We start from the raw sequence: 26,679 nt of genomic DNA on the forward strand, positions 1-26,679 counted from the left end.
TAATATTCAAAATTAGTATAAGGGATCGGTACATATACCGTATATACAAAATTAAAAGATTAAAAAATTTATAATAATATATATATTATTAATAATGGTATTAGGTGAAACACATGTGATGCTGTATAACCAACAAATATTCCTATGATAGTGGAAATATATACATACTCCTTTGATAGACCTCTATTTAGGAGACCACACTATTATAGGGGAAAGACATGGGTAAATAATAACACAACAGCCCACCTTTATTTAAGAGACACCCTTATTAAATACTTGGACCTAGAAGGTGTCCCCTTAATAGAGGTTCTACTGACATACACTCATTTTACTCAAAATTATCTTTCAAATAATGGTTTAAATTTTTAATTGTTAAAAAGAAATTAAAGACTACAATTTATGTATATATATCTAGATATATTAACTCACTTAAAATGTCATTTATTGGCATAACATCGTTTGTCACTCATCAGTACATGTAAACAGTGTATATGAGTCAGGAACAAAGTACAAAGAACCTTGCTGTATCCTATTAATGAATATTCATCATCACACAAACTAATGTGATTAAAGAGGAGTTATTGTATAGTAGTAGCCCAAAGCTCTGTCTACACTATCAAACTTTATGAGACAAAAAAATGTGATGTGCCCATTTGGATACGATGATGTCATATCACTACCATATTTAAGCATATCACCATTTGGTTACATCATATTTTTTTGTCACATAATGTTTGATAGTGTAGACAGAGCTTTATGAAGGTTGTTATTAGTCATTCCAATTAAAGGAATTTTCCAATTAGAGACCACATTTCTTTTTTTAGGATACATGAAAACAATGTACCTGTGCCATGCACAATTAGGCTACCGGGAAACACTTCTCCTTGCGAAGGGAAACACTCATATCTAAGTGAATAAAAACAGAAAAATCCTTAAAATTTACTGAGGATGATTGTTGAATATGCCATGAATAGCTATACTGGTCCATAAGGTACTATTAAACACAACTGTTTATCTATGTATCTATTATTGCTGCATATATCTTAAATATTAATTTTATTATCAATTGAAATATTAAAGTAGGACAGGCATTTACTGTATCAATGAAATTCCAAGCATGGACCGAGGCCTATTTATTTAAACGCACCAAACTCTAATTGTACGAGATAAGCCCTAGTGCCTGATAGTCATGCTCGTAAAGCAACCGGTTGTCATAACAACATGCAATTTGCGGCCATTTACAATATGATTTACTTCTACCACATGACACATAATGATACTAGAACTAGATGCCAACATGCCAGTTAAAACGTCGATTACCAACTGAAAGCTATTTCTATCGGAAAGCAAAAGTAATTGTTTCGTTATAAATATTGTGTGTTTGATTTAATGTGATTAGTGTACCATGATTAGTTTAATGTTGTAGATAATCAAATATAAACATACTGAGGTAGATACTGTTGTGATTGGTCACATCAAATGATTCCACAACTCTCATATTAACATTAATTACATGAACTATTTGGCAACTGTTCAATTTCTTTACAATCACTCCTATGACGTATAACTTGAAAAGGGGTTGATATTCATACACACTGTGATTGATCATTTATAAGATGATTACATTGATACTTGATTACGCATATACAATCGTATTAATATTACTATCGCAAGCTGTTTACAAACTTCTAAACAATCCCTTTACAATCTCTTTTATGTCACTGGAGATGAGAAGATTTGAGACGATTGTAAACAAAAAAATTCATAAGATGATTCTAACGAATGGTGTGACTAAGTTAGACCACATTACGTGACATTAATAGTTAACAAAAATGTTGTTGAATCGCAGACAACGATGTAATGACGTTAACAAAAAGACTTGCAGATAAATTTTTTTTGTTCTCTATATTTTATAATTTGCACATTGCCGCATTTCATATTGCATTGTTAATAAAAATGTCAGTAAAATCTACGAAATTATACATTTAAATTAATTATACTTTAATATATTATACATTGTTACAATTTTATAATAATGGAATTCGGAGACACAAATATATTATAATATAAAGATTATTATATTATCATAAGGATGCCTCTCAAAACTGCAAATACAGCACTAAATCTTTAGTCAGATATAGATTCATTAAGAAACATCTTCAGTACTTGACCTTTGACACAAGACACAGGGAGGTCATCGGGTGCGTCAATGAAGACCTCCTCTGTGTTGTTTGCATGGTGAAACTGTTTTGCATGGAGATGAAAAATCCTCAACACATCTGTAAGCCTATTATACAAATGTAAAGAATATAAAAACAATTTAACTTTTATTATCAATATATTTTTATATTATACTGTATTTATTCGAATAAACGCCCCATTTTGAATAAAAGCCTCCCTCAAATGAATGTCCCATAGAACATCATTTTGAATAAATAAATTCATTGAATGACATTATCTACAATTTAGACTTTTGATACAAAATTACAGTTAAATATTTTATCACTTGTAGATATTAATTGTGTTGTATTTCCATATCTAGGGGGTATTTATTTTATTACACATACATATAAAAAAATGCCTCTTCCGAATAAATACCTCCCGATTAAAACCCTAAAAACCTCCCTGGGGCATTTATTTGAATAAATACTGTATGTTTTGACACCTACCTGAAACTGTCTGGAATGCAGTCCCACAGGCTAGTGCAATATTCCTTAAATGCAGCCTTGTCCTGCAAATAACAAATTAAAAAACATTGTGATTAATTGGTATACAATTTTATAAATTGGGCTATAAATTTAAAGATGTATTGTTCCCAAAAACATTAAAAAAATTAGACTACATTAAATCAGACTTTTGGAGTTTTAATAAACTAGAAAGTTTTCACTTATAAAAAGAAAAAATAAACGACTAAATTCAACCAAAACCCCATTGACTTCCAGTCTATTTGACTATTTTTTTGCTTTAAATTAGTTTTTTTCAGGTAAATACAAATTTTTTTCGATCCAATTTTTGGTCAAAGTGAATAATAACTATTGTGACATTAAAATGGCATATTCAACCCAAAGGGTGTTACAAATTATTTTTTTTGGGAGACAATACATCTTTAAGTATTTCTAGCCCAATTTGAACTGCAGGAGGGGTTGGAGGGGTTGGAGATCTAGCTTGCACATTAACTTGTTTAAAAACCTTTTGAATGCAACTCCCTCATACATCCCGCTTGGTTGAGAATCTTTAATACAGTATGATATTCAAATGTTTTTAAATGCTGGTAATTCCACTGTTGAGGTCAAGAACAATTTAACATCAGCCTATTACCTTCACTAGAATGGTGAGAGGTTATGTGGTCGATTATGTGGCAGGATTACTCAAAAAGTTATTTCCAGATTTTCATAAGATTTAAAAGTATGGTTTCATAGCTGTATGGGAACACGTCATTAAATGTTCATATGCCTTAGCAGAGGTTTGCGCTCTCCGAGTGCCTTCCTAGTTTTATTCAATCAGCTATAAATTTGCTATACCTTTGTGATACTGTTGACAAGAATAACAAAGAGTTCTTTGTGATGTTCTGTTCCAGTGTAGTTATGCAGTAAATGTAGTGCATCCGCCCAAAGCTTTTGATGTATTAAAACTTTAAGGGCTTCCACTTCACAATTAGTATCTTCACTGAAAGAAAAGAATAGAAAGTGAAATGGATATTCTAACCAGTCCCCACCGCCACCTCAACATGGGGGAGGACTTGGTCACAGAACTCAGTGTTTAAAATAACCTGTAATCAACAATCTTTATTTTCATTCTCACATCACTTAATAATAACAATTAAAAAATATATATAAAGTCAACATTAAAGATGTATTGTCCCCCTGAAAAAATAATTTTGACAAAATTTTTTGTTGAATATGCCATATTAATGTCACATAATAGTTCTCCAAAAAATTGGATCAAAAAAATGTATTTGCCTGAAAAAAATGTAATTCAAAGCACATAGTCAAATTGGCTGCTAGCCAATGAATTTTTTTGTTGAATTTAACCATTTTTTTGTGTCATTTTATAATTTTTATATAAAATATTTGTTTTTGTTTTCTTTCTACAGAAGTGATTACCTTTATTAAAACTACAAAATAAACTATTAAAAGTCTGATTTAATTAATCATTATGTTTTTGGGGACAATACATCTTCAATATTATCAAACAACACATAAATTTGACAAATAGTGCATGCAAATGTATTGAAATAGTAATATAAAATGGAAAAGCTCTGGTTGAAAATTATTAGGTTATATGCATTATCATGCATATAACCTCTTGATTCTGTCAAAATCTTTATTTATTTATTTATTTATTCTTTCCTTAGCACTATTTTGTCCGTGAATTATCTTGGCATCAGTTTCATCTAGCTAGGTCAAGTTTTCAGAGTATATTCCTTATGGCCAGGAATCGATGTGGTTATATTTTCACGATGCGCAATCAAAAATTACGCGGTCTACGCGCGATTTTACGAAATCACGTTTGTAATCATATCTTCACAAGCATGAATCACAATTAAACAAAATTTGGTACTCATAAATTTCAGGTCATATTTCATCATATGGCAATACAATTACGTGCGTAGCGCATATAACGCTTGCGTACGCGCGCTTAAAATGTTCAAAATTGTCAAAATTAATTTTCGATGAAATTAGAGTACGTTTCAGGCAATTTTAAGCGTTTAAAAAATTGCCATGAGTGCGCAGATTTTTGCACGCGCACTGCGCGTTAAACGTTAATGCGCACTCTTTTTGTCCGATTTCTGTTTTACAATCTTTCTTTAATAATATCATCATATTTGATTCACGTTTCAACTCGAAATTGTGTTATACGAGCACGTCAAAAGTGACTGGCTACGCACGTATAAGTTAACAAAATGGTGAAAATATGCTAAATTTTTAAATTAATATATATCGTTGGAATGCTCGGGAACAGCTATTTTTTATTTCATTTTCTTGAAGTGTATGTATCATATGTATGATTTATTATGAAATAAAGAGAACAAAAGTTGATTAAGTCATCATTAATGGCATATTAAATTTACAAAAATTAATTTCGACAATCAAACAAATTATGACATTTTCTTAGGCCGAAATAACAAACTTAACATTAACTTTCTTTCTTAAGAAGTTCATATATTAAAGTTAAAAGTATATAGTTTGACAGTGCATCATTTTTTTACATTTTTAAAGATGTCATCATAGTAAAAAATTATAATTCATTGCGGTATGTAATAATCTATTTGCACCAAAGTGGTTACTGCATAGTAAATACACGGAGGAATTTTTCTACAACTTTTAGTCAGTTGTGTATGGCTCGATGGTCTGTGCTCGTGTCTATGGCATTCAAGGTACCGCGATCGAGTCTCACCTTGGGAAACGAAATAAGATTTTTTTTTATTATCCGTATTGTTTGTTCAAATTTATTTCTTAGTGTATAGATTATACACATGATTTATAATGAAATATAGATAAAAAGTAACTTATGTCTTTATTATTATGTAACAAAAAATGTGGTTTATGACATTATACGCATATGGATCTTTGATCGGATTGTGATACCGGCTAAGGTGTTCGCGTTAGCAAGGTCCTCTCATATATTATAAATAATTAAAGATTCTGAGAAAATCAATCAATCAATATATCTTTTAAAAATCAATTATCTTTATTTAAATCAATGCATATAACCTATAATTCGTCATAGTGACGAATTAAATCTAGTTATTATTATTATTGTAATTATTATTATTGTTTTTTTATATTATTCCACAAGATTGTACTCACTGTGTTCAGATACATACCTTTTAAATTGTACATGTTTAGGCTATATTATCATAACAATATCATTTATTTCTGCTTACCTTAAAATGATAAGATCTGCTTTAGCTCTGGCAGCATCTGAGATTCTACGTGATCTGTGAAGATGTGGTAGTCCTGACCTTATTTGGTGCCACAATTGAAGCTGAAATCATATATATTCATGTTATATTTTTAATATTGTGTATGTGAATCAAATGTATTGCATAGCACTGTGTAAATTATAAATTAACAATACTGTTAAATTCTTGAAACAGTGCTCATACTAGGAACATGATCTCATAATCGCGTCGAGCATAGCTTATCGGGGAAAGTTCTGTATTACCGATCTCATTATCGCATCGAGCATAGCTCATCGGCGAAAGTTCTGTATTACGGAAAATAATACGGAACTACCGCCGATAAGCTATGTTCGCTGCGATTATGAGATATTTTTCGAATAATGAGCACTCTTTCTATAATTTGACAGTATGATATTTTTAATGTTATTTAAAATATTGAAATGACCGGATTACTCCTACTCTTTACAATTTGAATCATTTTTCAAATAGAACAAAAATGTAAGAAAACAAAATATATATATATAAATATAATAAATAACTCACAGAATTACTTCTTCTGAAAAAAGCCGAAGAAGCAGTATCAGAATTCTTTAACTTTTGCACAAGATGAATGAAATTTATCTGCAAGTGAAATAATAGAACACAAAAGATGAATACAACACTAGAATATAATAGATGCTATTAAAAAATTTCCAATTCAATAGCCTACATTGTCATATTAAAATTAATCGCTATTTGACCTAGATAGAAATAACCACAACGGTCATTAAGTAATCTAAGAGCATTTTCTAATCTAAAATATCAGTTTTAATAAACACTTTAGACGTATTTATCATCTCGATATAATACTCTTAGTGATATATTTATATATGAAAACATATTATAAGCAATGTTCATGTAGAAAAACAAAAATATTAACAACGAGGCAAGACAGCTTCTAAAATAACGCATTTATATACGATTGCTAGTAATTTAATATGTGCTATTATTACACCCGAGTGTATCCCTGCCATTTGATTGGTTCATTTTGTATCATGTGCCATTTAGTTCTAATAAACAGTAAAAGTGATATTGAATTGTACTATTTTTTTCAGTTAAACAAAAATGTATGTGAAAAAAAAATATAATGTGCCCATGGAACAATACATTTATAGGTCCATGGTCATATTACTACCATATTTGGGCACATCACACTTTTTCAGAATTAAATAATCATTCTGCACATGCTCATGTTTCATGACTTTTTGTCTTGACAGCTGCATATGGCATGTTATGAAAACAAAAGTTGATATATCTACAATATGTTTAAACATTCAAGGCCTGTAAATCATTAATATAACAGTTACAATCTAAAATAATTAACGATAATGTACTGTAGATTTTTATAGCGCCATATCTGAAAAAAGCGCTCATGGCGCTCTAGCAAGTCAAATAAAAGTGGAGAAAGAGAATTAAAAGGAGGTACCAGAATATGAGGGCATTCAATGAAGATTAGTTTGCAGATGAAAGAGAACAAGGGGAATGATGTTGATGACATTGTTACTGTTGTACTTCCAAAGACATCATTTAGGTACTGAATAGCCTTCTCTTGCTCAACCTCATCTGCCGTCTGCAGGAACCATTGACCTATTTTGGAACAAAAAATGTATTACTTTAAGAATTACTTTTTAATGAATATTTTCTTTATAACAGCAATTATTTCAATTATACTATAGACAGAAGGGTTAAAGGCCACGTACACGGACGAGTGGTAATAGTAGTTGGAAAACCCTGTGGGTTTTTTTTCACATAGATTTTTATCTATTCCGCTCATCTGCCCGTCCGCTTCGTGTTGTGTGTAAATGGTCATAAAAAATATCATAGATTCTATATTTTTGTTTACCATTTACCACTTATCGCTCGTCTGTGCTAATTGGCCTTAAGAAAGCAATCACAAAAAAGTCTCTCTTGACAGAATGTCCAGTTCAACTGTTTGTAGCATTTAATATTTTAAAGTTAAAGGTAAAAAAATAAATCACCTTACCATTTGCAAATCTTCCTAACTGAAGATACCGTAGTAAAATATCAAGTACCTTACAAGGGTAATTCTGGGCAAGCACTTCCATTTGATGGTATTTGTAGTCTAAAGTATTTAGAAAAATTCAACATTTATAATTAAATAATAATAATATTTTCATGCACATCCAACAATAAACTCGCAAATTACATGATGATATAAGGATAATTTATCATGTTAATAAATTAGGTCTCATTTGAGGCTTAGAGAGAGAGAGAGGCATAGAAAGTGTCGAGGGGTATAACCCTGGTACTCGGTCAGGATTGAACTCTGGTACTAGGTGAAGATTGAACTCATGGTACTAGGTCAGGATTGAACCCTGGCACTAGGTCAGGGTTGAACCCTGGTACTAGGTCAGGATTGAATCCTAGACCTTGGAATTGGAAGGCAAGCACAGTAACCGTCAAACCACAGTTCCTCTACTAATTTCTTACCAATTGATAGTATTGAAGAATCCTGAAGTAGAAATAAAACTTCATCATAGAGAAAAGATGGTGATGATTTTCCTTCCTGCAATAAAGACAAATCATTTATTTAAATATCTTTGAATATTATATAGGGGAAGATCCAGGAGGCAGGGAGCGCTAGAGGCTTTGATATCTATTATTACCAGACAATTAATACATGTTAGATATGATACTGTATAATGCAAAAAATTAGAGATCTGTTGGGGTGGCAATGCTACTGAACTCAAATGGTCTAGAGCAGGATTGTAAGAAGAGCAAGGTTGATCGTCTTGTAGGAAGAGCGGTGGTGGTAAATGGTGAGGATCATCAGTCGGTTGAGTCTTTCTACTTTAATTTAAATACGAATTAACTTGGTAAGATGTTTGGTGGTGTTTCAAAAGATGCGAGTCATCCGCTCCACTGATATATCACCTTTCAGAAAAGTGGCAGATCTTGACACCAGTCGTTAATCATGCTCATTTGTGCTATCAAGCACAAAAATATTTAATTCTAATTTTAAAAATGTTTATATTTTGTATTTTTTATATTAATTTGTATTTTTAATATACGTATATTGAAAATTACAAGCACCTAGTTTCCCACAGTGAGGAATGAATAAAGTTTTACTTTAACTTTGAGATTGGAATTGACTGTGGTTTCCTCTTTGAAATTGCACATTCGTTTGCTTATTATACAAATAAGTACGACTCGGCACTTTTTCATTTCTGAAATTTAACTTTTTGATCGATCTTTACCAGACAAAATCTCTTTGAATTTTTGTCTAATTTGCAAATAATATCTAAAAGTTTTGTAATTTTTTCATCAATATTTTTAGGGTTATGTTGATACTAATATACTGACCTCTTGTTTAAATGACATAAGCTGAGAGTACTGTGTATTGAGGTCTTTAAACTGACTGAGTAATGAGTCCATACTCTCACTCAAGTCACTCTCAAGTTTGTTATCAGAGAACAGTGAGCACAGCCTCTCCTGCTCATTTACTACAGCATCTGGTTTACTGCCCTCTTTATTCTAAAATAAAAGTACAGTAGTGTGGTATAAACAAGGGAATTAAATATCTGTATATAATTCTTTACATTAAACCATGAAAACATACAACAAATCTTCATCTGGATATTAGTGGTTGCTAGGAGTATTGTAGCTTTGCTAGTTGTAGAACAGCCCCCCTTATTCGTATAGAAGTCTATATTACCTGTTGCAAGAGTGCAAGCAAGATTGCAGGGTTCTGAAACATTTCTGGTTTCAACAGTTCTGTAGTTGTAGACATTGTATTCATGTCACCTGATTTATCAACGACTAACATCTGTTTGAGGGCGACATTACTAGCAAGTCTGTCTTGGCCAAACTCTTCTAGTTGGCAGCTGTCTTGTAGCTTGTCCACATCTGTCATCTGTAAGTAAATGAATGTAAATATTATTGATGTAGTTTCTCAGTAGCACTTTTTAAAATGATTTTAAAAAGAGTGTGTGTCATCTAATGCATGTTATCTAATATTAGGAATACAGGTCAGGATTGCGAAGAGTTAAAAATAATTGTTCTCCAGAGAGGTGGCATCCTATTTGACAGGACACTAAAACGGTTAAAACACATGATGTTCTACACAAACCAAGTCTTAAAACAAGTCTTCAGAAGTGGAGACATCCAACAGGATGCAGAAAAAAACCCAGAAAAATTGTTTTTAAAATGACAAAATAAACAGTACATTCAACCAAAAACCCATTGGCTGGCAGCCAATTTGACTATTTTTAAAATTTGTTTTATTTCATACATATTCAACAGCTATTACGGATAAACTATTTAATAACTTTAAATTAAAGTTTTTTTCAGGTAACTTTTTGTTTTAATCAAATTTTTGGTCAAAATGAATAACTATTATGTGACATTAAAATTGCATATTCAACAAAAAAATACTTTATATTAATTTTACCTGCAATTCCCACATTCCTTTGCAACTCCATACTCCAATGCTGGGCACTGGACCAAACCCTCTCCACATGTGGATATCACTATCACCAAGACTGTGCATGTCAATCTCCTGTGTGACGTTTCCAGACTTCAAACAATACATCCTTTTGATTATATATATATAAACAAATTAGTACAAAATGTGACAGTACTGCCTATGTATTTTAGTTTTATATTTCCAAACCAAAAAAAAGCAAACACATAACTTGAAGGGATACAGGATTGAAACCCATGCAGTCCAAACTAAGTATTATAGGCTTACAGTGCTGTACTGGCCACCAGATAAATGTCGGAACCATGACAGGATTTGAACAAAGGAATCTGGGGTTGCCAATCAAGCATGTCAACAGTGCCACTAACTATAAATATGTTGTTAAAAGGCCAATTTACACAGACAAGCGATAAGGGTAAGTGGTATAAACAGAAAACATGTTATTTGTATGTTATTTTCACAAAACGCAGAGCGTACAGGCATCGATCGGAAACCTTCGCAGGATATACAGCTTTACTACGTTGAAACACCGGTTCTTGTCAGATCACCAAAGTTAAGCAATGTTGGGCCTGGTGATAGTTTGGATGGGAGACCATCTGGGAATATCGGGTGCTGTATATGAAGCTGAGGTCCCGTTAGGCATTTGAAATTAGCATTGCTGTCTCTGCATCTACTATCCGCCTCAGACATCTGGTCAACGTGGGCACTGGCTGAGAGAAGCCCTTGATCAATGTTAGGACCAATCAAGATGCTTTAAACAGTCCTGGCTTTGTTTGTATCAAACCTGTTAGTGGCGGTAATTATAGCTGTTGGTTTCGATTGAATGCAATAAAAATAAAATAAATAAAATAAAAATATACAGATTCTACATGGGACAAGCATGCGATTTCAGCTAAGCGTTACCACTTGTATGTGTAAATTGGTCTTAATGCAATTTCAAGTATTTCCTTTAATTAAGATGAATGAAGTACAGTTGGGTCTAAGGGCTCGTTCAGAAGTAGGTATTAACCTGGGCAAGTTGGTTTCTTAGGCCAATCGCTGACTTTAGTGGGTAGGTCACCAACTTACCTGGGTAAATATATAAGCCTGAATAGCCCATAAGAAACATCAGTATTGGCTTAATCTGTGCAGCAGCAGTGGCCTGATTTTAAACAAACATATAAATTACACATTCACCTTATTCTTGACTGATCTACAGCAACAAGTCTGTTTCTGAAGACTACGAATAATTCTTGTTTAAAGTACTGGTAATTTTTTAGCCATATGGTTCTTGTAATCTCTAAATAAGAAAATAACATTATCAATTTTTATAGCATAAATGAACGAAACATCCGCATAATAGTGTGACCCCTGAAAAGGGATTTCCCAAAGGAGGGGTTCTATCGTAGAACAACCCATTTTTTGGACACCTGTTTTAAGCTCTGTCTACACTTTCAAATGTAGTTTGATAAAAAAAAATTGTGGTGTGCCCAAATATGGCAGTTATATGCTGAAATATGGTAGTGATATGACGTCATCGTGTCCATATGTGGGCACATCACATTTTTTTTGTCAAGTTTGAGAGTGTAAACAGGGCTTTTGGGTGAACTTCTTTCTGGTGCCAAAAACAAGAACAAATATATCTGAAATATATAGCTATCTATTCTCCTACAGACAACATTGAGACGAGTGGCCAAGCGGTTAAGACAGAGGGCACCACGATCCATAGCTATACAATTGGCACAGGTTCAATTCAGTCCTCGACCATTGTTCGAGTGGTAGAACAAGTCTTTTTGGATAAGGACTAAAAACTGTAGGTCCAGTGTACACATTTTGCTTGTTTGCACTATAAAGAACCCAGTTCATCTTTCAGAAGAGTAGGGTATTACCCTGGTGTACTGGTCCATTCAGCCTCTGTCATTGTAAACAGACGAATAGGTGCCGTTTTGTGGCAGCACTCGACACGAATGGTCCCTTAGGGGAGAATAAAGTTATTGCATGTGCCGTCCACACCTGTGTGCAATTCAGACCAGTTAGGCTGCAAGTCACATATATATATATTTTTTGGGCCACAATAATTCATTCCATTGATACTTACTACTTTCTTTACCCAGAATATCCACCTTTCCATCACTGTGTACAATCAGTAGCTCTTTATCGATTTCATTTATAAGCTTTGAAATTACTCTACAGCTGTTGACCTAGAATTTAAAACTTTAATATTTAAGTTTAATATAATAATATGCCAAGCAATGTTCTCAAATCTCAAACATAAATTCCAGCTTAAGGGTGGTATATTGAATTTTGATTTACTGTTGATGTTACGCTATAATATTAATTTATTTAATGATTCAACACTTTTTTACGAGGGTGGTAATTAGGGACCCTCACAACAATTTGACAATAACTAAAAATCAAATTTAAATAAATAGCATTTCTAAAAATTAACAAAATAAAATAAAGAAAAACAAATTAGAAACAAAAAGGAAAATCAATTAAAACAATAAATTAAATTGGCCATCTCAGAGAGAAAAGACAGGAGATAGGAAGCAATATATTTTGATAGCAGGATAGAATTTGGTTAAGGGTGAAAACATGGATGTGAAGGTCCTTAAATTTAAGTAAATATCTGTAGTAATAAAACTAGGGAAATAAAAAAAAAAGCTGTAAAGGCTATACATATTAAACTTCTATAATTTAAAATGGTGTTACAATATATACCATTAATACACATGCTAGCCTTGAATGAGGATGTACTCACTTGGGACCAGATATGAATAAGATTTCTTGCGACTACTTTAAAATCTATGCTTTGTTCTTGTCTGTTGTCACTAACTTTCTTGGCTAGTATGTAAGTCCTTATGGAAAACTTGCCTCCAATACCATTGAGATACAGAACCAAAAATAGACCAGGAGGACCAGAGTTGCTGGAAAAACAAGCAAAAAAATATTAGAAGGACCTGGAAAAAGCATAAAACATAATAGGTTTTATTAAAATCATACATAATTTACACCATTTTTTAACCAATAGACAAATATCTATTACCTTGGCCAAATGTATATCCTATCGTTAATTTCATAAAAGTCTACTTCTGGGCAATTTGAAAGAAGTGTCTGCACAGGCCCAATATTTGTTATATCTTTTCCACCTAAACAAGAAAAATTAACAATACTATTATTGATTCTTAGTAAAGTTTTATGTATCTTTAAGACTACCCTATTCAGGACACCCCTATTTAGGAGGACACCCCTATTTAGGAGGACACCCCTATTCAGGAGGACACACCTATTCAGGAGGACACCCCTATTCAGGGGACACCCCTATTCAGGAGGACACCTCTATTTAGGATGACACCCCTATTCAGGAGGACACCCCTATTCAGGAGGACACCCCTATTTAGGAGGACACCTCTATTCAGGAGGACACCCCTATTAAGGAGGACACTCTTATTCAGGAGGATACCCTTATTCAGGAGGACACCCCTATTAAGGAGGATACTCTTATTCAGGAGGATACCCTTATTCAGGAGGACACCCCTATTTAGGGGACACCCCTATTCAGGAGGACACCCCTATTTAGGAGGACACCCTTATTCAGGAGGACACCCCTATTTAGGAGGACACCCTTATTCAGGACACACCTATTCAGGGGACACTCCTATTCAGGAGGACACCCCTATTTAGGAGGACACCCCTATTTAGGGGACACCTCTATTTAGGAGGAAGCCCCTATTTAGGAGGAAACCCCTATTTAGGAGGACACCCCTATTTAGGAGGACACCCCTATTCAAGAGGACACCCCTATTTAGGATGCCCCAATTAAGGGGATGCCCCTATTAAGGGGACACCCCTATTCAGGAGTACACCCCTATTTAGGAGGACAACCCTATTTATAATGACAACCCTATTTAGGAGTACATCCCTATTCAGGAGGACACACCTATTGAGGATGCCTCTATTAAGGGGACACCCCTATTCAGGAGGACACCCCTATTCAGGAGGTCACCCCCATAAAGGGAACACCCACATTCAGGAGGTCACCCCCATTAAGGGGACACCCCTATTCAGGAGGTCACCCCCAGTAAGGGGACACCCCTATAAAGCAGGTCACTCCTATTAAGGGTGACCTATTCTGGCGATACAATTTATAATAATAAAAATAATAAAATATAATATTTTACGATTAAGGCTAGCCCCTATTCAGTGTGTTCCTGATAGTGTTCCCACTGCGAGATACTCTATTTTTGTAGCTAAAATAATTGAGTAGGCCGAGTAACCTTTTTCCAGTGATCTAATATTCACTGAATTACTGCAGTCATCCTCTGGATCTGGGTTCTTCTCCAACCAAACCACTTGGTTACGCTCTTCTAGTATAACCACTCTAGAAATGGTGGCGCCCTTCGTTTTGCAGATTGAGAATTGGTGAACTTTGCTCCACGAGTGACTACCGGTAATGTGTTTCCAGATTTCCACATCACCATCTTCATGAAACTGAACACAAAAAAGAGGAGAGACTTAGCAAGAGAATGACTCAAAATATTGGGAAATTTCCACAATTAAATTTGGGAGTAGAGTTGTGGCTTGGTGGTTATGATGCTTTGCTACCAATCCTCGGTCCTGGGTTCGAGTCCTGTCATATGTCAGGATTTTTTCTAATGACAAATTACAACTCCACTCCCAAAGACTTTGTTTATGTAGAGCATCTTGCATATATATTTGTCTTGTGAATGAGAATGACAAATTACAACTCCACTCCAAAAGACAATGAATGAATTTGCTTATCATTATCCTTGGCAATTTGCCTAAATATACAAACAAAACAAAGGTTTGCCATTAACATACAGAAAGACTCTCTGTGCATGTTATGTAGATAGGACCTTAATATCCCATACGAAAGATGAGGAAACAAGTGTGAAGCAAAATGACTATGGAAGCAAACAAGATACATAATAATATACGTGTTCTTGTAAAGCGCCGAATTCCAACGATTGGATCATTGCTCATGGCACTGTGGACTAAGATGTTACACTTTTCAACTACATGCTTCTCTCCTAAAGGTCACGTCATGTCAGTGCAGCAACTTTAACGCTTGGTTCCCACTAGGACGTAACGCAACGACGTAAGCAATCAAACCAATTACAAGTGATTGTGATTGGTCAACTCACTTGCGTTGCACTTACGTTGCGTCCTAGTGTGAACCAAGCTTAAGGTTCTCTCTCTCATCTGTCCAGTCAAATTCCCTACTACTGTACCACATCACTACACACTTAAATTAGATTTATTTTTGTAAAGTATAATTGTAAATTCTTACTATAAAAGCAACATTCCAATTTGCTCGTAGAACATGGACATGAATTATCGGTGAAACACCCGACAGAAAGAAGGTAAATGGCTTACACACTGTAGAAGTCTGAGGAGAAATAAAATTAGTGGCGTAATGCAGTGGCCTGGAGGTCTTGGACGTTCTCAGCCCTTTTCGACATATTCTAATGCCTGTTATTTCCTCATGGGCCCTGCTCAGAGACCCCGTAAGCTCCAGGGCCTCTGGGTTTAGCCAGTGAGCGCTCATAGCTGTTACATCACTGGAAACAAGATGTATTGCCATACGCATATGAAATGTGTGGCCTACATCATTGTATGATTAAATAAATTAGAAAAATGTCGCCTAAAATCATTTGAACAAAAGTTGTCACAGCCGGTACAACTAGCCTATTCGCATAAATGCGAAGTTGGCAGTCAATGGGTTAAAGGATTAAATACATACAGTACCTTAGCGTCTACTGGGAAAGCATCAAACACCTGTAGTGTTTGAATATCCTTCTGCATAAATAGGTGTCCAGGTGTGCAGAATAATTTGAATATGTCATTACTTTGAAAGGCTGTTTCAAGCACCTGAAGAACAAAACAGAATATTCTATATTATGAAAATTATTTGACTAATGAATAGAATAAATAAAAATGATAAATGAGGAAAGTTTAGTGTACACAAGGTAAACACACAAAACAGATTGCCAGAATTAAAAACACATACTGTAGGCCTAGATATAAATAATAAGACAACAAATAGCGCATACTGTTACAGGCTGGTAGTGGATATGACTTGAAACTTTTCGGAACTTAAACATCATCTGAAAAAAAGATATATATATATAATTTAGGCATAGGCACTTTGACTTCACTGTTTTCAAGGACAGTGTAGATAGCACTCGGACAACAAACATAGTTCATTAGTAATACTAGGCTTCATAATATAGTAGTACTACTTAGGACTGGAATGTAAATAGTTTTTTATTCATTACATATGTTACACATTCATGAGTTGGGTACTACAGTACTATACTAAGCTAAATTATATACTGTACTTCTACTGGTGGGGTTCACACTAATTATTAATCTACGCTTAGAAGTGATGGTAGGGTTCTGGGATATAAAATCTTATCAAAACAAATTATACACAATACATGTCTACGCCTAGTCGTGGATGGAATTCCTTTCTCGGGCCTCAGGCCCTTGTATGTAACCTAAAAGAATACATCCGTCTAGGGAAATGGCGAGAAAGACGATGTTCAACAAAGAAGATGGTGAGTAAAAAAAATAACAACAAAAAAACCAAGGTACTACCAATTCAGCCATCCGACAGGCTTACGATGCACCGATATTATAAGACATTACCCTAGTCTTTTATCAAAAACCATAGGGGGTGTTATATAGGCGTAGTAGTAGATATTGCCTGGAGATTGTATCTATGACTAGGCTAGGCCTAGGCCTAGTTAGGGCCTTAGTTTAGGCGTATGTTATTAAAATGCATTCCATTGTAAAAAATAAAAAATGTTATGGTTGTACACGACGATAGACGATAACCTCGTGATCATCCTAACTTAACACTAACAGAGTAGGCCTAGCCTAGATAGTAACTACTACACCCTGCAGATAGGCCTACCAGCTAGGCCCTCCTACCTAGTTAGGGGCAGGGTCAGCCAGGCCTAGGCCCGGGTTAGATCCATCTCGGCCGCCGACAATCTCGGCCGCCGGATTAAAAACCCGAATTGTATGGCGCGCCACCGATGCTTGTATTGTGAGTAATACTGTAGGCCTAGTGTGTTTGCGGAAATGTAATGCATACGCACGTATTCTACACTAATTAATACATTCATTAATTCATTAATTAACTTTTAATTAATGTTTTAATAAATGCTTTTTTTTTAAATTTTCAGATTAATAGATTAGTAGTAGTGATATCAATTCATAGCCTAATGGACGACGAATAAGAATACTTACAATATAAACAACTTTAAGTAAATATTTCATTTTATTGAACAGTAACAATTATTATATAAAAAGTCATAATCAAAAAAATCAAGTTTACAGAAATGTCAACATTATATTATTTTAAACTATTATTCCGTTTACAATTTTAATTTCAAGTTACAAATTAACTGATATAATAAATAAATGAATATTCATGCATACAGTAACAGAATTGAGATAATGTGTGCGTTATTAAGCTTAGTTGCGTCTGACGTCAAGAGTTAAGTTGTTCGGTTAAAGTAGTCTGCTGGCAGTTGTGAGAAGCGAGTGTACTGATCGTTGACCATCGCTGTATTCTTGCCACATTCTGCTCAATCTTGCATTGGTTGCTGCTGCATGTGTAGTCTGTACTCGCAGGTTGTCCTCCCTGAATACTAGTTCAGCATTAATACCAACCGCCACCGCCTCTTCGTACAACAATTCGCATAATAGGTAGAATGGTATGTTCGCTAGAAAAGGAAAAAAAAAAGAGATTAAGACATTTAAATACAAAGTACATCATATCGCACGTAATGGACAGGTACAATGGGATTTGTGCGGTTTTTTTATTCTGTAAGAAAAGAGAAATAACGTATTTTTGTTTGACGTCTACGAACAGAATTTTTTCCTGTAGGAAAAGAAAAAAAATATTAAGACATTCAATGGAGAAACTTGAGGTAGACATCGGCGTACGTCAGGTAAGGTATGATGCAGAACGGAATTTTGTTACTGTTGGAAAAGGAAAAAAATATTAAGACATTCAATAGCAGACAAAAACGTACCTCGTTTGGCTCTGTTGTTAAGACGGCGGTGCCAACCTTCCAAATCATTGTTTGTGCGGATGTTTTGGCGGTATACGACCCAATCTTCAGGAGAAAACACATTACCCTGGATCAATGTGGTCCGCATGTACATCATTAAGTCAGCCAGTGCCAGCACACCACCATCCAGTTGTTCAAGTTCACGAAATACGGCGTCGATGTGTTCCAACGGCAGAACGGGGAGGGCCATGAGCTGTCGGATTGTCTGCAAGAAATGTTGGTATTAATTATGTTACGATTCCCGATTGATAACTGCAATAAACAAATAGTCCAGTCCCTAAGGGGAGAAAAAGGGGTGGGATGTTACCAGACTGGATACAAATTTTTCAATATAGCAGTTTGGTAGAGTATAGTGTGGAGATGCCAAAACAAAGTTACTGGAAATCTGATTTGACCTCTGTGACCTCTGACCTCAATTTTTATATTTTTCTATTATATAACTAAAAATCGCCATATCTTGACAACGCAGGGACATTTTGTTTTATTATTTTTTTTTCAAAATGCTTGGAAGATATATATTTATATTCGCTATAATGAAAAAAATTGTACAAAAATGGCCGCAAAGGCTTTATTTTTCAGTTTGACCTTTGACCTTGATTGCCTAATATCTCAATAACACGCAATCTCAGAGATTTGAGAATGGGCTCAAAATGTTAAGAAAATAAATCTAATATTTAGTCTAATAGAAACTTTTTTCAAAAAATTACCATAAATTAAGCTTTTTTGACCCTTGACCTCTAATGTTTGAATATGTCAATATCTCGGTAACTATTTGTCCTAAAAAGTTCAGTTTGGTGTCAAATTGTTTAGAATATACACATTTATATTTGCTCTAACAAAATATTTTGTCAGAATTCAATTGGAAATGTCATTTTGAGCTATGACCCATCGTTTTGCATATATTTTGCAATTTATAATCTATAAAAAGAGATCGAGAGAGGGGAGGGGGTTGGGGTGGATGGAGAGACACATATTTTTGTTACATGTTACACAAATGTTAAACTTTGTCTACACTATAACATTTTTATGTGACAAAAAAATGTGATGTGCCCATATATGGACACGATGAATGACATATCACTACCATATTTGGGCACATCACACCTTTTTTGTTAAACTAGTTTATAGTGTAGACAAACATGTAAAAAATATGTGTCTCTCCATCAACCCAACCACCTCCCCCTCTCTTGCTTTTCCAATGCTACTGCATGCATCTATACACATCAAAATGGCCCGAATTGTACTGGAAAGTTTTTAGCTGCATTTGAAAATAAGTCCCAGAGGATGGGTGTATTGTAATGTTATCAGAATTATGGCAATTGTTTGTAATGGGAATCCGAAAGTTTTAAAACTACATTTGAAATATTTGCTAATAATATCACATGCTATTAAAGATATACTTATTTTCCCCCTGACAAAAGTAATTTTGACAAATATTTTTGTTGAATATGCAATTTTAATGTCACACATAATAGTTTCACCAAAATTGGATTGAAAAAAAAATGATATAGTGCATACCCAAAAAAACTGTAATTCAAAGCAAAAAATAGGCTGGAAGTCAATGTGATTTTGGATAAATTAACTGTTTATTTTGTCTTTAAAGTGATATTTACTCTATTTTTTAGGTTAGCTCTTTGATTAAACACCTCTTCCAGTGCAGTGAAGATCTTAAGTGTCGCATTGTCTTACTAATCTTCCTTAACTTCTCTTTGAACGATCGTAATCAATATTTGTTGAGGTATAATATTTCCCTCTAATATGGTAATGCCTGTTTTATTGAGTCAAATGCTTTCTGATAATCTCTAAATCAAAGATTTGGTGATATTCATTTCCTTTTTATTTTAGTTGATTGACAAACTGTATAAGATGGTCCTACTGTATAAAGCCTTATATATTGGTTTATTTACTTCTAGTCGGTTTCTGATTTTGTTTTTTGATTACTTTTGTAAATTATTTGTGTACATGTGATAATGTTCGTTTGGTCGGTAATGGTTGATGTCAGTTTTGTCATGTTTTTGTGGATTAAAGTATAATTATCATTGCTTCTCTTAATTTCTTCTGGTTTCAAAGATTTTGTTGTATAGTGTTATGAGCTGGATGTGTTATTTGCCTCATCAAGCCAAGATGGTAATTTTGACTGCTCACTGGTTTGTTTTCCTTTTATATTCCACTACAGTATGTTCTTGAAAAGAAATCAGCTTTGTAATTAATTTGTCTTTGATCCTTTTCAGATTTCTAATATTTTAAACATATGTTTTTCTTTTCTTCGCTTTTTCCTCACTGTTTCAAACATTTTATTTTTTCAGCATACTTCAAGCAATTAATTGATAATTAGGTCATAATATGTTTTATGAGTATCAAATCGCATTGGTTAATTCTTCTTTTCTTTCTTTAAGATCCTGATTTTCTTTGTTTTTTTTTAAATGTTATTTAACTTTAAGTTTATCTAATTTTTTGTTGATATTAAGTGTTGCTCTTACGGTGTAGGCCTACCATGCGATGGAATTATATATTGAAATTAAATTAAACATTAAGTTTTAAGAAAATTGTAAAAGGCTAAATAGGATATTGAATGTAGTTCTGGTCCACTAAATCTATATTTTAGGTATATTATTATAAGTATGACACACGCACGCTTAACAGTATATCCTGGTCATACCTCAAACTGGCATTTCCAGTAAAAATATGATAACATCTTCTATTAGAGCTAATATAAATGTTTACATTTTGAACATTTTGACACCAAGTTGAACTTTTTATGACATTTGGTTACAGAGATACAGACATATTTAAACATTAAAGGTCAAAGGTCAGTAAATGACATTTCCTGTGGATTTGGAAGAACATGTTTAATTAGAGTATATATAAATATGTATGCTCTTAACAATTTGAAACAAATCTTCCTTAACTTCTCTTTGAACGATCGTAATCAATATTTGTTGAGGTATAATATTTCCCTCTAATATGGTAATGCCTGTTTTATTGAGTCAAATGCTTTCTGATAATCTCTAAATCAAAGATTTGGTGATATTCATTTCATTTTTATTTTAGTTGATTGACAAACTGTATAAGAAGGTCCTACTGTATAAAGCCTTATATATTGGTTTATTTACTTCTAGTCGGTCTCTGATTTTGTTTTTTGATTACTTTTGTAAATTATTTGTGTACATGTGATAATGTTCGTTTGGTCGGTAATGGTTGATGTCAGTTTTGTCATGTTTTTGTGGATTAAAGTATAATTATCATTGCTTCTCTTAATTTCTTCTGGTTTCAAAGATTTTGTTGTATAGTGTTATGAGCTGGATGTGTTATTGCCTCATCAAGCCAAGATGGTAATTTTGACTGCTCACTGGTTTGTTTTCCTTTTATATTCCACTACAGTATGTTCTTGAAAAGAAATCAGCTTTGTAATTAATTTGTCTTTGATCCTTTTCAGATTTCTAATATTTTAAACATATGTTTTTTTTTTCTTCGCTTTTTCCTCACTGTTTCAAACATTTTATTTTTTCAGCATACTTCAAGCAATTAATTGATAATTAGGTCATATGTTTTATGAGTATCAAATCGCATTGGTTAATTCTTCTTTTCTTTCTTTAAGATCCTGATTTTCTTTGTTTTTTTTTAAATGTTATTTAACTTTAAGTTTATCTAATTTTTTGTTGATATTAAGTGTTGCTCTTACGGTGTAGGCCTACCATGCGATGGAATTATATATTGAAATTAAATTAAACATTAAGTTTTAAGAAAATTTTAAAAGGCTAAATAGGATATTGAATGTAGTTCTGGTCCACTAAATCTATATTTTAGGTATATTATTATAAGTATGACACACGCACGCTTAACAGTATATCCTGGTCATACCTCAAACTGGCATTTCCAGTAAAAATATGATAACATCTTCTATTAGAGCTAATATAAATGTTTACATTTTGAACATTTTGACACCAAGTTGAACTTTTTATGACATTTGGTTACAGAGATACAGACATATTTAAACATTAAAGGTCAAAGGTCAGTAAATGACATTTCCTGTGGATTTGGAAGAACATGTCTAATTAGAGTATATATAAATATGTATGCTCTTAACAATTTGAAACAAATTTCAAGAAATTTTGACCAGTAGTTATTGAGATATAGTAAGCCGATGTCAAAGGTCAAAACATTGAGAAATTACATTTCCGGTCGTTTTTTTTTTAAAAGTTCTATTAGAGCGAATATAAATATGTACCCTCTGATCTATTTGACACCAATATCATTTCAATTGTCAAACCCGTTGCGAAGATATGGCTGTTTAAGATAGAAATATAAAAATTGAGGTCAGAGGTCACAGAGGTCAAATCAGATTTCCAGTAACTTTGTTTTGGTATCTCCATATCATGTTCTATCAATATGCCAAAGGGCACACTTGTATCCACTATGGTAACATCATTTCCCCTTAGGGACTGGACTAAAAGAACAAAGGTTAAATAAGTAAAAAAATCTCACCATATTCGTCGCAGGATCAGCTCTGTATGCTCGTGTGAGTCCAAGTTCTTGTACCTTGCGATAAACTGCCTGAAAAATGTAAAAAAGCATGTAATAAACAAATGTTTTAAAAAGACACCAGTTAGTTCGGTAGCATACCTGTGAGTAATGAAAGAGACAGCCGGATACACGAACAAGTGGCATGACTTCTCGGATTGCTTGCCAGATAGAGGCCTCGAAGTCGGTGACAATTTTCTCAACGTTTGTAGCTGGAAGTAAGTCGATGACTGCTCGTAGGACGGCTGTATAGTCCACCATTCGCTTTCCCGACATTACTGCAAACAACAGCGGCACCTGCTTCATTGATGTACCATGGGTGATGAAGCTGTGAATCGAGAAGAGTTGATAGAACGGGTCTCTAATTAATTTAAACGTCCCATCAACATACCTGGAAATAAAAAGTGTTATACTGCTAAAAATCGGAAAATAAATGATAATATGCATAGTTAAAAAACACAAAACATGCACAAAAGGGTTACAAAAGTACTTACCATGTCCGTGCGTTTCGTAGCATATCCATCATATTTGGTGTTGAAAAAATAATATGCCAACCTCCATCGACGAGCACGTCACCTTGTAAGAAGCCGGGTGCGATATGATTCTCATCCAGGTCGAAGTACAGATCATTTGGTTGGTTTGGTCTGGTCAGTTTTCTTTTTAAGTTTGCTTGGCGTGCAAGGTTTCTTGGAGTCGGCAAAGTCGGGTGTAAGACAACATTCCCTTCCCCGATCTCATCTCGTAGGATCTAAAATGAAATAAATTAATGCATAGAAAATGACAACCTGTAACTCAATAAATGATCAGACACGGAAACATTATGAAAACGTTATGGAACTTACCTTCTCCACCATTTCAGAAGTGGATTCAAAAGGCCTGTTTACTGCCTGCTCTTTTACGTTTCTACGGATGATGGATACTTTTTCAAGCCCTAAATGAAAAAAAAAAAGGTTAGATAACGAAACAATCTTCAAATTTTCACACACAAACATTGTACACATTTTAAATGTTTGTTGATTAGACATACCTGGCATAGCTCCGCATATGTGGTTTTGTAAACCTCTAATGTAGACACCATCTCTTTCGATCACGGTTGCCCTACACGTCAAGTTTCTGTTCCGAACGCAGCACCTCCATGTTACATTGTTAGGTCGGCGTCTATCCACTTTCTTGGTGTATTGATAGCCATCGCTGCTTGTCAATGTGTCCTGAAGAAGAAGAATAAAATTTAAAGACATAGGTTTAAATCACTGGGACTAGAAAGTATGTAGCGACTGAAACAATGGTATTGAAAACAATCTGTTTTAGTGTAGTTGTTGATTTATTTTGTGACATATTTGAATTGATTGAATTTTAAATTATCACGTACATTGGACATGCATATGCCGTGATACATCACATAATTATTAAAAAATAGAACAAAATAATGTAACATTACCTTTCCACGGATTGATGTGGCTTCGAAAATCTTAAAAGTAACCTCATCCTCTACACCAACTGGAATGTCTGGATTTGGTACTCGATATGGGTTTGGTAAGTTTTGTTCCTCAACAACTGCAGGCTCTTCAAATGCTCCAAGGTCTCCAGCAAAGACATCTAGTTGGGCTGCAGGTTCTTCCGGAACAGGTCGCACACATTCATTACACGTCCAATCAATGTAGCCGTCGCGGATACCAGCAAGATAGGCAGCACGTGTTATACCAGTACCGCAAGTTCGATGTTGCCACCGTTGGCACTCCTCGCAAAAAACAGCCTCCTGGCGATGATTACGGTAACAGGTTCTCTACACTGGATACAGTCGTTCATTATTGTTGCAGTCGAAGATAAATCAGTTTGAAAGTGAACATGTACGTACTAGCACCCCCCATTTTATACACAGAGTAGACAATTATTTGCGCAACTATTGTGTGCCTTTCGCAAAGGACACTTTTTACTATTGACACAAAATTACCTTTGATTTACGCATCTTCCGACTTTTTGGTTTACGAAAAGCAACCGAACATTATGTTTTGTCTTATGTGTTTTATTGTTTTATTATATTATGCATTAAATCAAAGCCTCAAATCCTATATGATGTATTGTTTCTATAATGAATGAAATCAAAGCGTCATCACAAAGACATACTTTCTTTTTATTCAATATTGTTGCTTTGATTTGTTTGTGATTAGCACAATATAGGGGATTAGTATTATTTGTTTTGTAGAAAGTATGCACGCATTTTGATGATGCCGTTGTGTTGACTGCATTTTTTAAGTAGATTGAATCAACGCAAAGATACTCATATCATTTTAAATCATTTATTTCGTTTTTTATTAAACTAATTATATAATATAGCAGTATATACCTTGTACTGTAATAAATGTAACTCATTCAGTATTAATTCACATTTAAACATAAAACGAAATATATTGTACTATTCGATTTATTTTATATATAAAGCTGGCTAACTGTTTAAAAATATTATTTGTGACACTCTTAAATACAGTATTTTATTTTCAAATCAAAATAAATACATCATAAAAACATCGTTAACTTTAAAGCCTGTGTTGTAGACGTCGTCACTATTACACTATCATAACGGGCACTTTTGGCGCTCCATACAATATCGCGTTCTGTAACCGGCGGCCGAGGTTGTCAGCGGCCGAGATGGACCTAAGCCCTAGGCCCTACCTATTGTTGGCCTAGGCTAGACTAGCTAGGCTAGGCCTAGGCCTAGGCCTACTAGCTAGGCTAGTAGTATTAAATTAGTAATACTTAGTAGGCCTGGATAGGCCTAGCCTGGTAGTAGGCCTATCCTGTGGAGCCTAGCTTCTCTATACAAGCAAGGGTTTATTTGGTGGTTAATAGATCTGAATTATAATAATATAAACCAAATTACAGAATGTTACGCTTTCCTCCTCCTCCTCTCTTTATGTTTTGCCTGTTGTTTTTGTCACATGTGGTTTGTTTGTTTGACACGCACGCCCTCTTTGGTCATAACAAAATTAATATTTTGACATTTTTAATACAAAACAAATTAATAAATAGGATGTCTACAGTAACTATAATATCTAATAGGCGCCTTCAACTTTCACGATTCCTTTCACTAAATCATTATTCTATGTATACAATAAAATAGGTAAAAAAACTGTGTAAACTCCATATGTCACCGAAATTTGATATTAATTTTGTTACCAATCCCTGTGTTTATTGTTTTTGAGGTATCATCAATATGCACCGGTAAAACAATTACTTTGTCGAAAACTGTTCACGAAAGAGACGATGTACCATTTTTTTGGAAATTATGTAACTAAAAGTGCGTAGACCTATTGAGTAAAATGAATGAGGATAAGTTGCCTATTATACTTACCGGTGTTTATTTTATAAATATTGTGATACCGTGGCAGCAAAATGACACTAATGATACAGATAATTTGTTTGTTTTTAGTTCACGTAGGCCTAAAGTTTGTATCGTTACATGAAACCAAAGGCCTAGTACATCGAGAGCTTAACTGTGAAGAAGAATCGGACTGCAAAACCTGTATCACGGATTTGTTTAAGGCAACCTTAAACAAGTGGAAAGGTTCTGGTGATCTGCAAGAAAAAACAGGTTATAGGCATGCTTTAGTTGAGTTGCTTTTTGTCTTTGATTCCACCTTTCAAAAACAATTTGAGAACAACTCCAGACGTTTAGAACATATTGTTCG

At 33.9% G+C, this 26,679-nt stretch overlaps 2 protein-coding genes across 2 annotated transcripts; both read right to left on the reverse strand.

The window, feature by feature from the left end:
* Positions 1–25,915, reverse strand: LOC140054749 (uncharacterized). Its single transcript, XM_072099830.1, has 20 exons — positions 25,872–25,915; positions 16,439–16,492; positions 16,134–16,256; positions 15,676–15,774; positions 14,642–14,855; positions 13,411–13,513; positions 13,126–13,291; positions 12,463–12,565; positions 11,562–11,664; positions 10,356–10,497; positions 9,621–9,818; positions 9,269–9,439; positions 8,396–8,471; positions 7,929–8,027; positions 7,371–7,531; positions 6,449–6,526; positions 5,888–5,988; positions 3,522–3,666; positions 2,670–2,731; positions 1–2,287 (listed from the first exon to the last, which is right to left on the reverse strand). The coding sequence occupies exons 2-20, from the start codon at positions 16,490–16,492 to the stop codon at positions 2,128–2,130; spliced, it is 2,358 nt and encodes a 785-aa protein (XP_071955931.1). The 5' UTR covers positions 25,872–25,915; the 3' UTR covers positions 1–2,127.
* On the reverse strand, positions 17,743–24,959 carry LOC140055387 (uncharacterized). Its single transcript, XM_072100724.1, has 8 exons — positions 24,945–24,959; positions 24,432–24,749; positions 24,021–24,201; positions 23,836–23,924; positions 23,488–23,741; positions 22,958–23,384; positions 18,434–18,677; positions 17,743–18,121 (listed from the first exon to the last, which is right to left on the reverse strand). The coding sequence occupies exons 1-8, from the start codon at positions 24,957–24,959 to the stop codon at positions 17,907–17,909; spliced, it is 1,743 nt and encodes a 580-aa protein (XP_071956825.1). The 3' UTR covers positions 17,743–17,906.
* Positions 25,916–26,679: the final 764 nt, after the last annotated feature.

This window comes from Antedon mediterranea, chromosome 7, assembly GCF_964355755.1.
Source record: "Antedon mediterranea chromosome 7, ecAntMedi1.1, whole genome shotgun sequence".
Taxonomy (NCBI): Eukaryota; Metazoa; Echinodermata; class Crinoidea; order Comatulida; family Antedonidae; genus Antedon; species Antedon mediterranea.

What these genes read in the sequence shown, in the direction of transcription:
- LOC140054749 (XM_072099830.1), bottom strand. Translation starts at nt 16,492, where the DNA reads ATGATGTTTAAGTTCCGAAAAGTTTCAAGTCATATCCACTACCAGCCT. An exon ending in TCCACTACCAGCCTGTAACA is followed by an intron (nt 16,257 to 16,438) that starts GTATGCGCTATT and finishes TTTGTTCTTCAG; the next exon opens with GTGCTTGAAACAGCCTTTCA. An exon ending in TATTAGATCACTGGAAAAAG is followed by an intron (nt 13,514 to 14,641) that starts GTTACTCGGCCT and finishes TTTCTTGTTTAG; the next exon opens with GTGGAAAAGATATAACAAAT.
- LOC140055387 (XM_072100724.1), bottom strand. An exon ending in CCACATCAATCCGTGGAAAG is followed by an intron (nt 24,202 to 24,431) that starts GTAATGTTACAT and finishes CTTCTTCTTCAG; the next exon opens with GACACATTGACAAGCAGCGA. An exon ending in CTACGAAACGCACGGACATG is followed by an intron (nt 23,385 to 23,487) that starts GTAAGTACTTTT and finishes TTTTATTTCCAG; the next exon opens with GTATGTTGATGGGACGTTTA.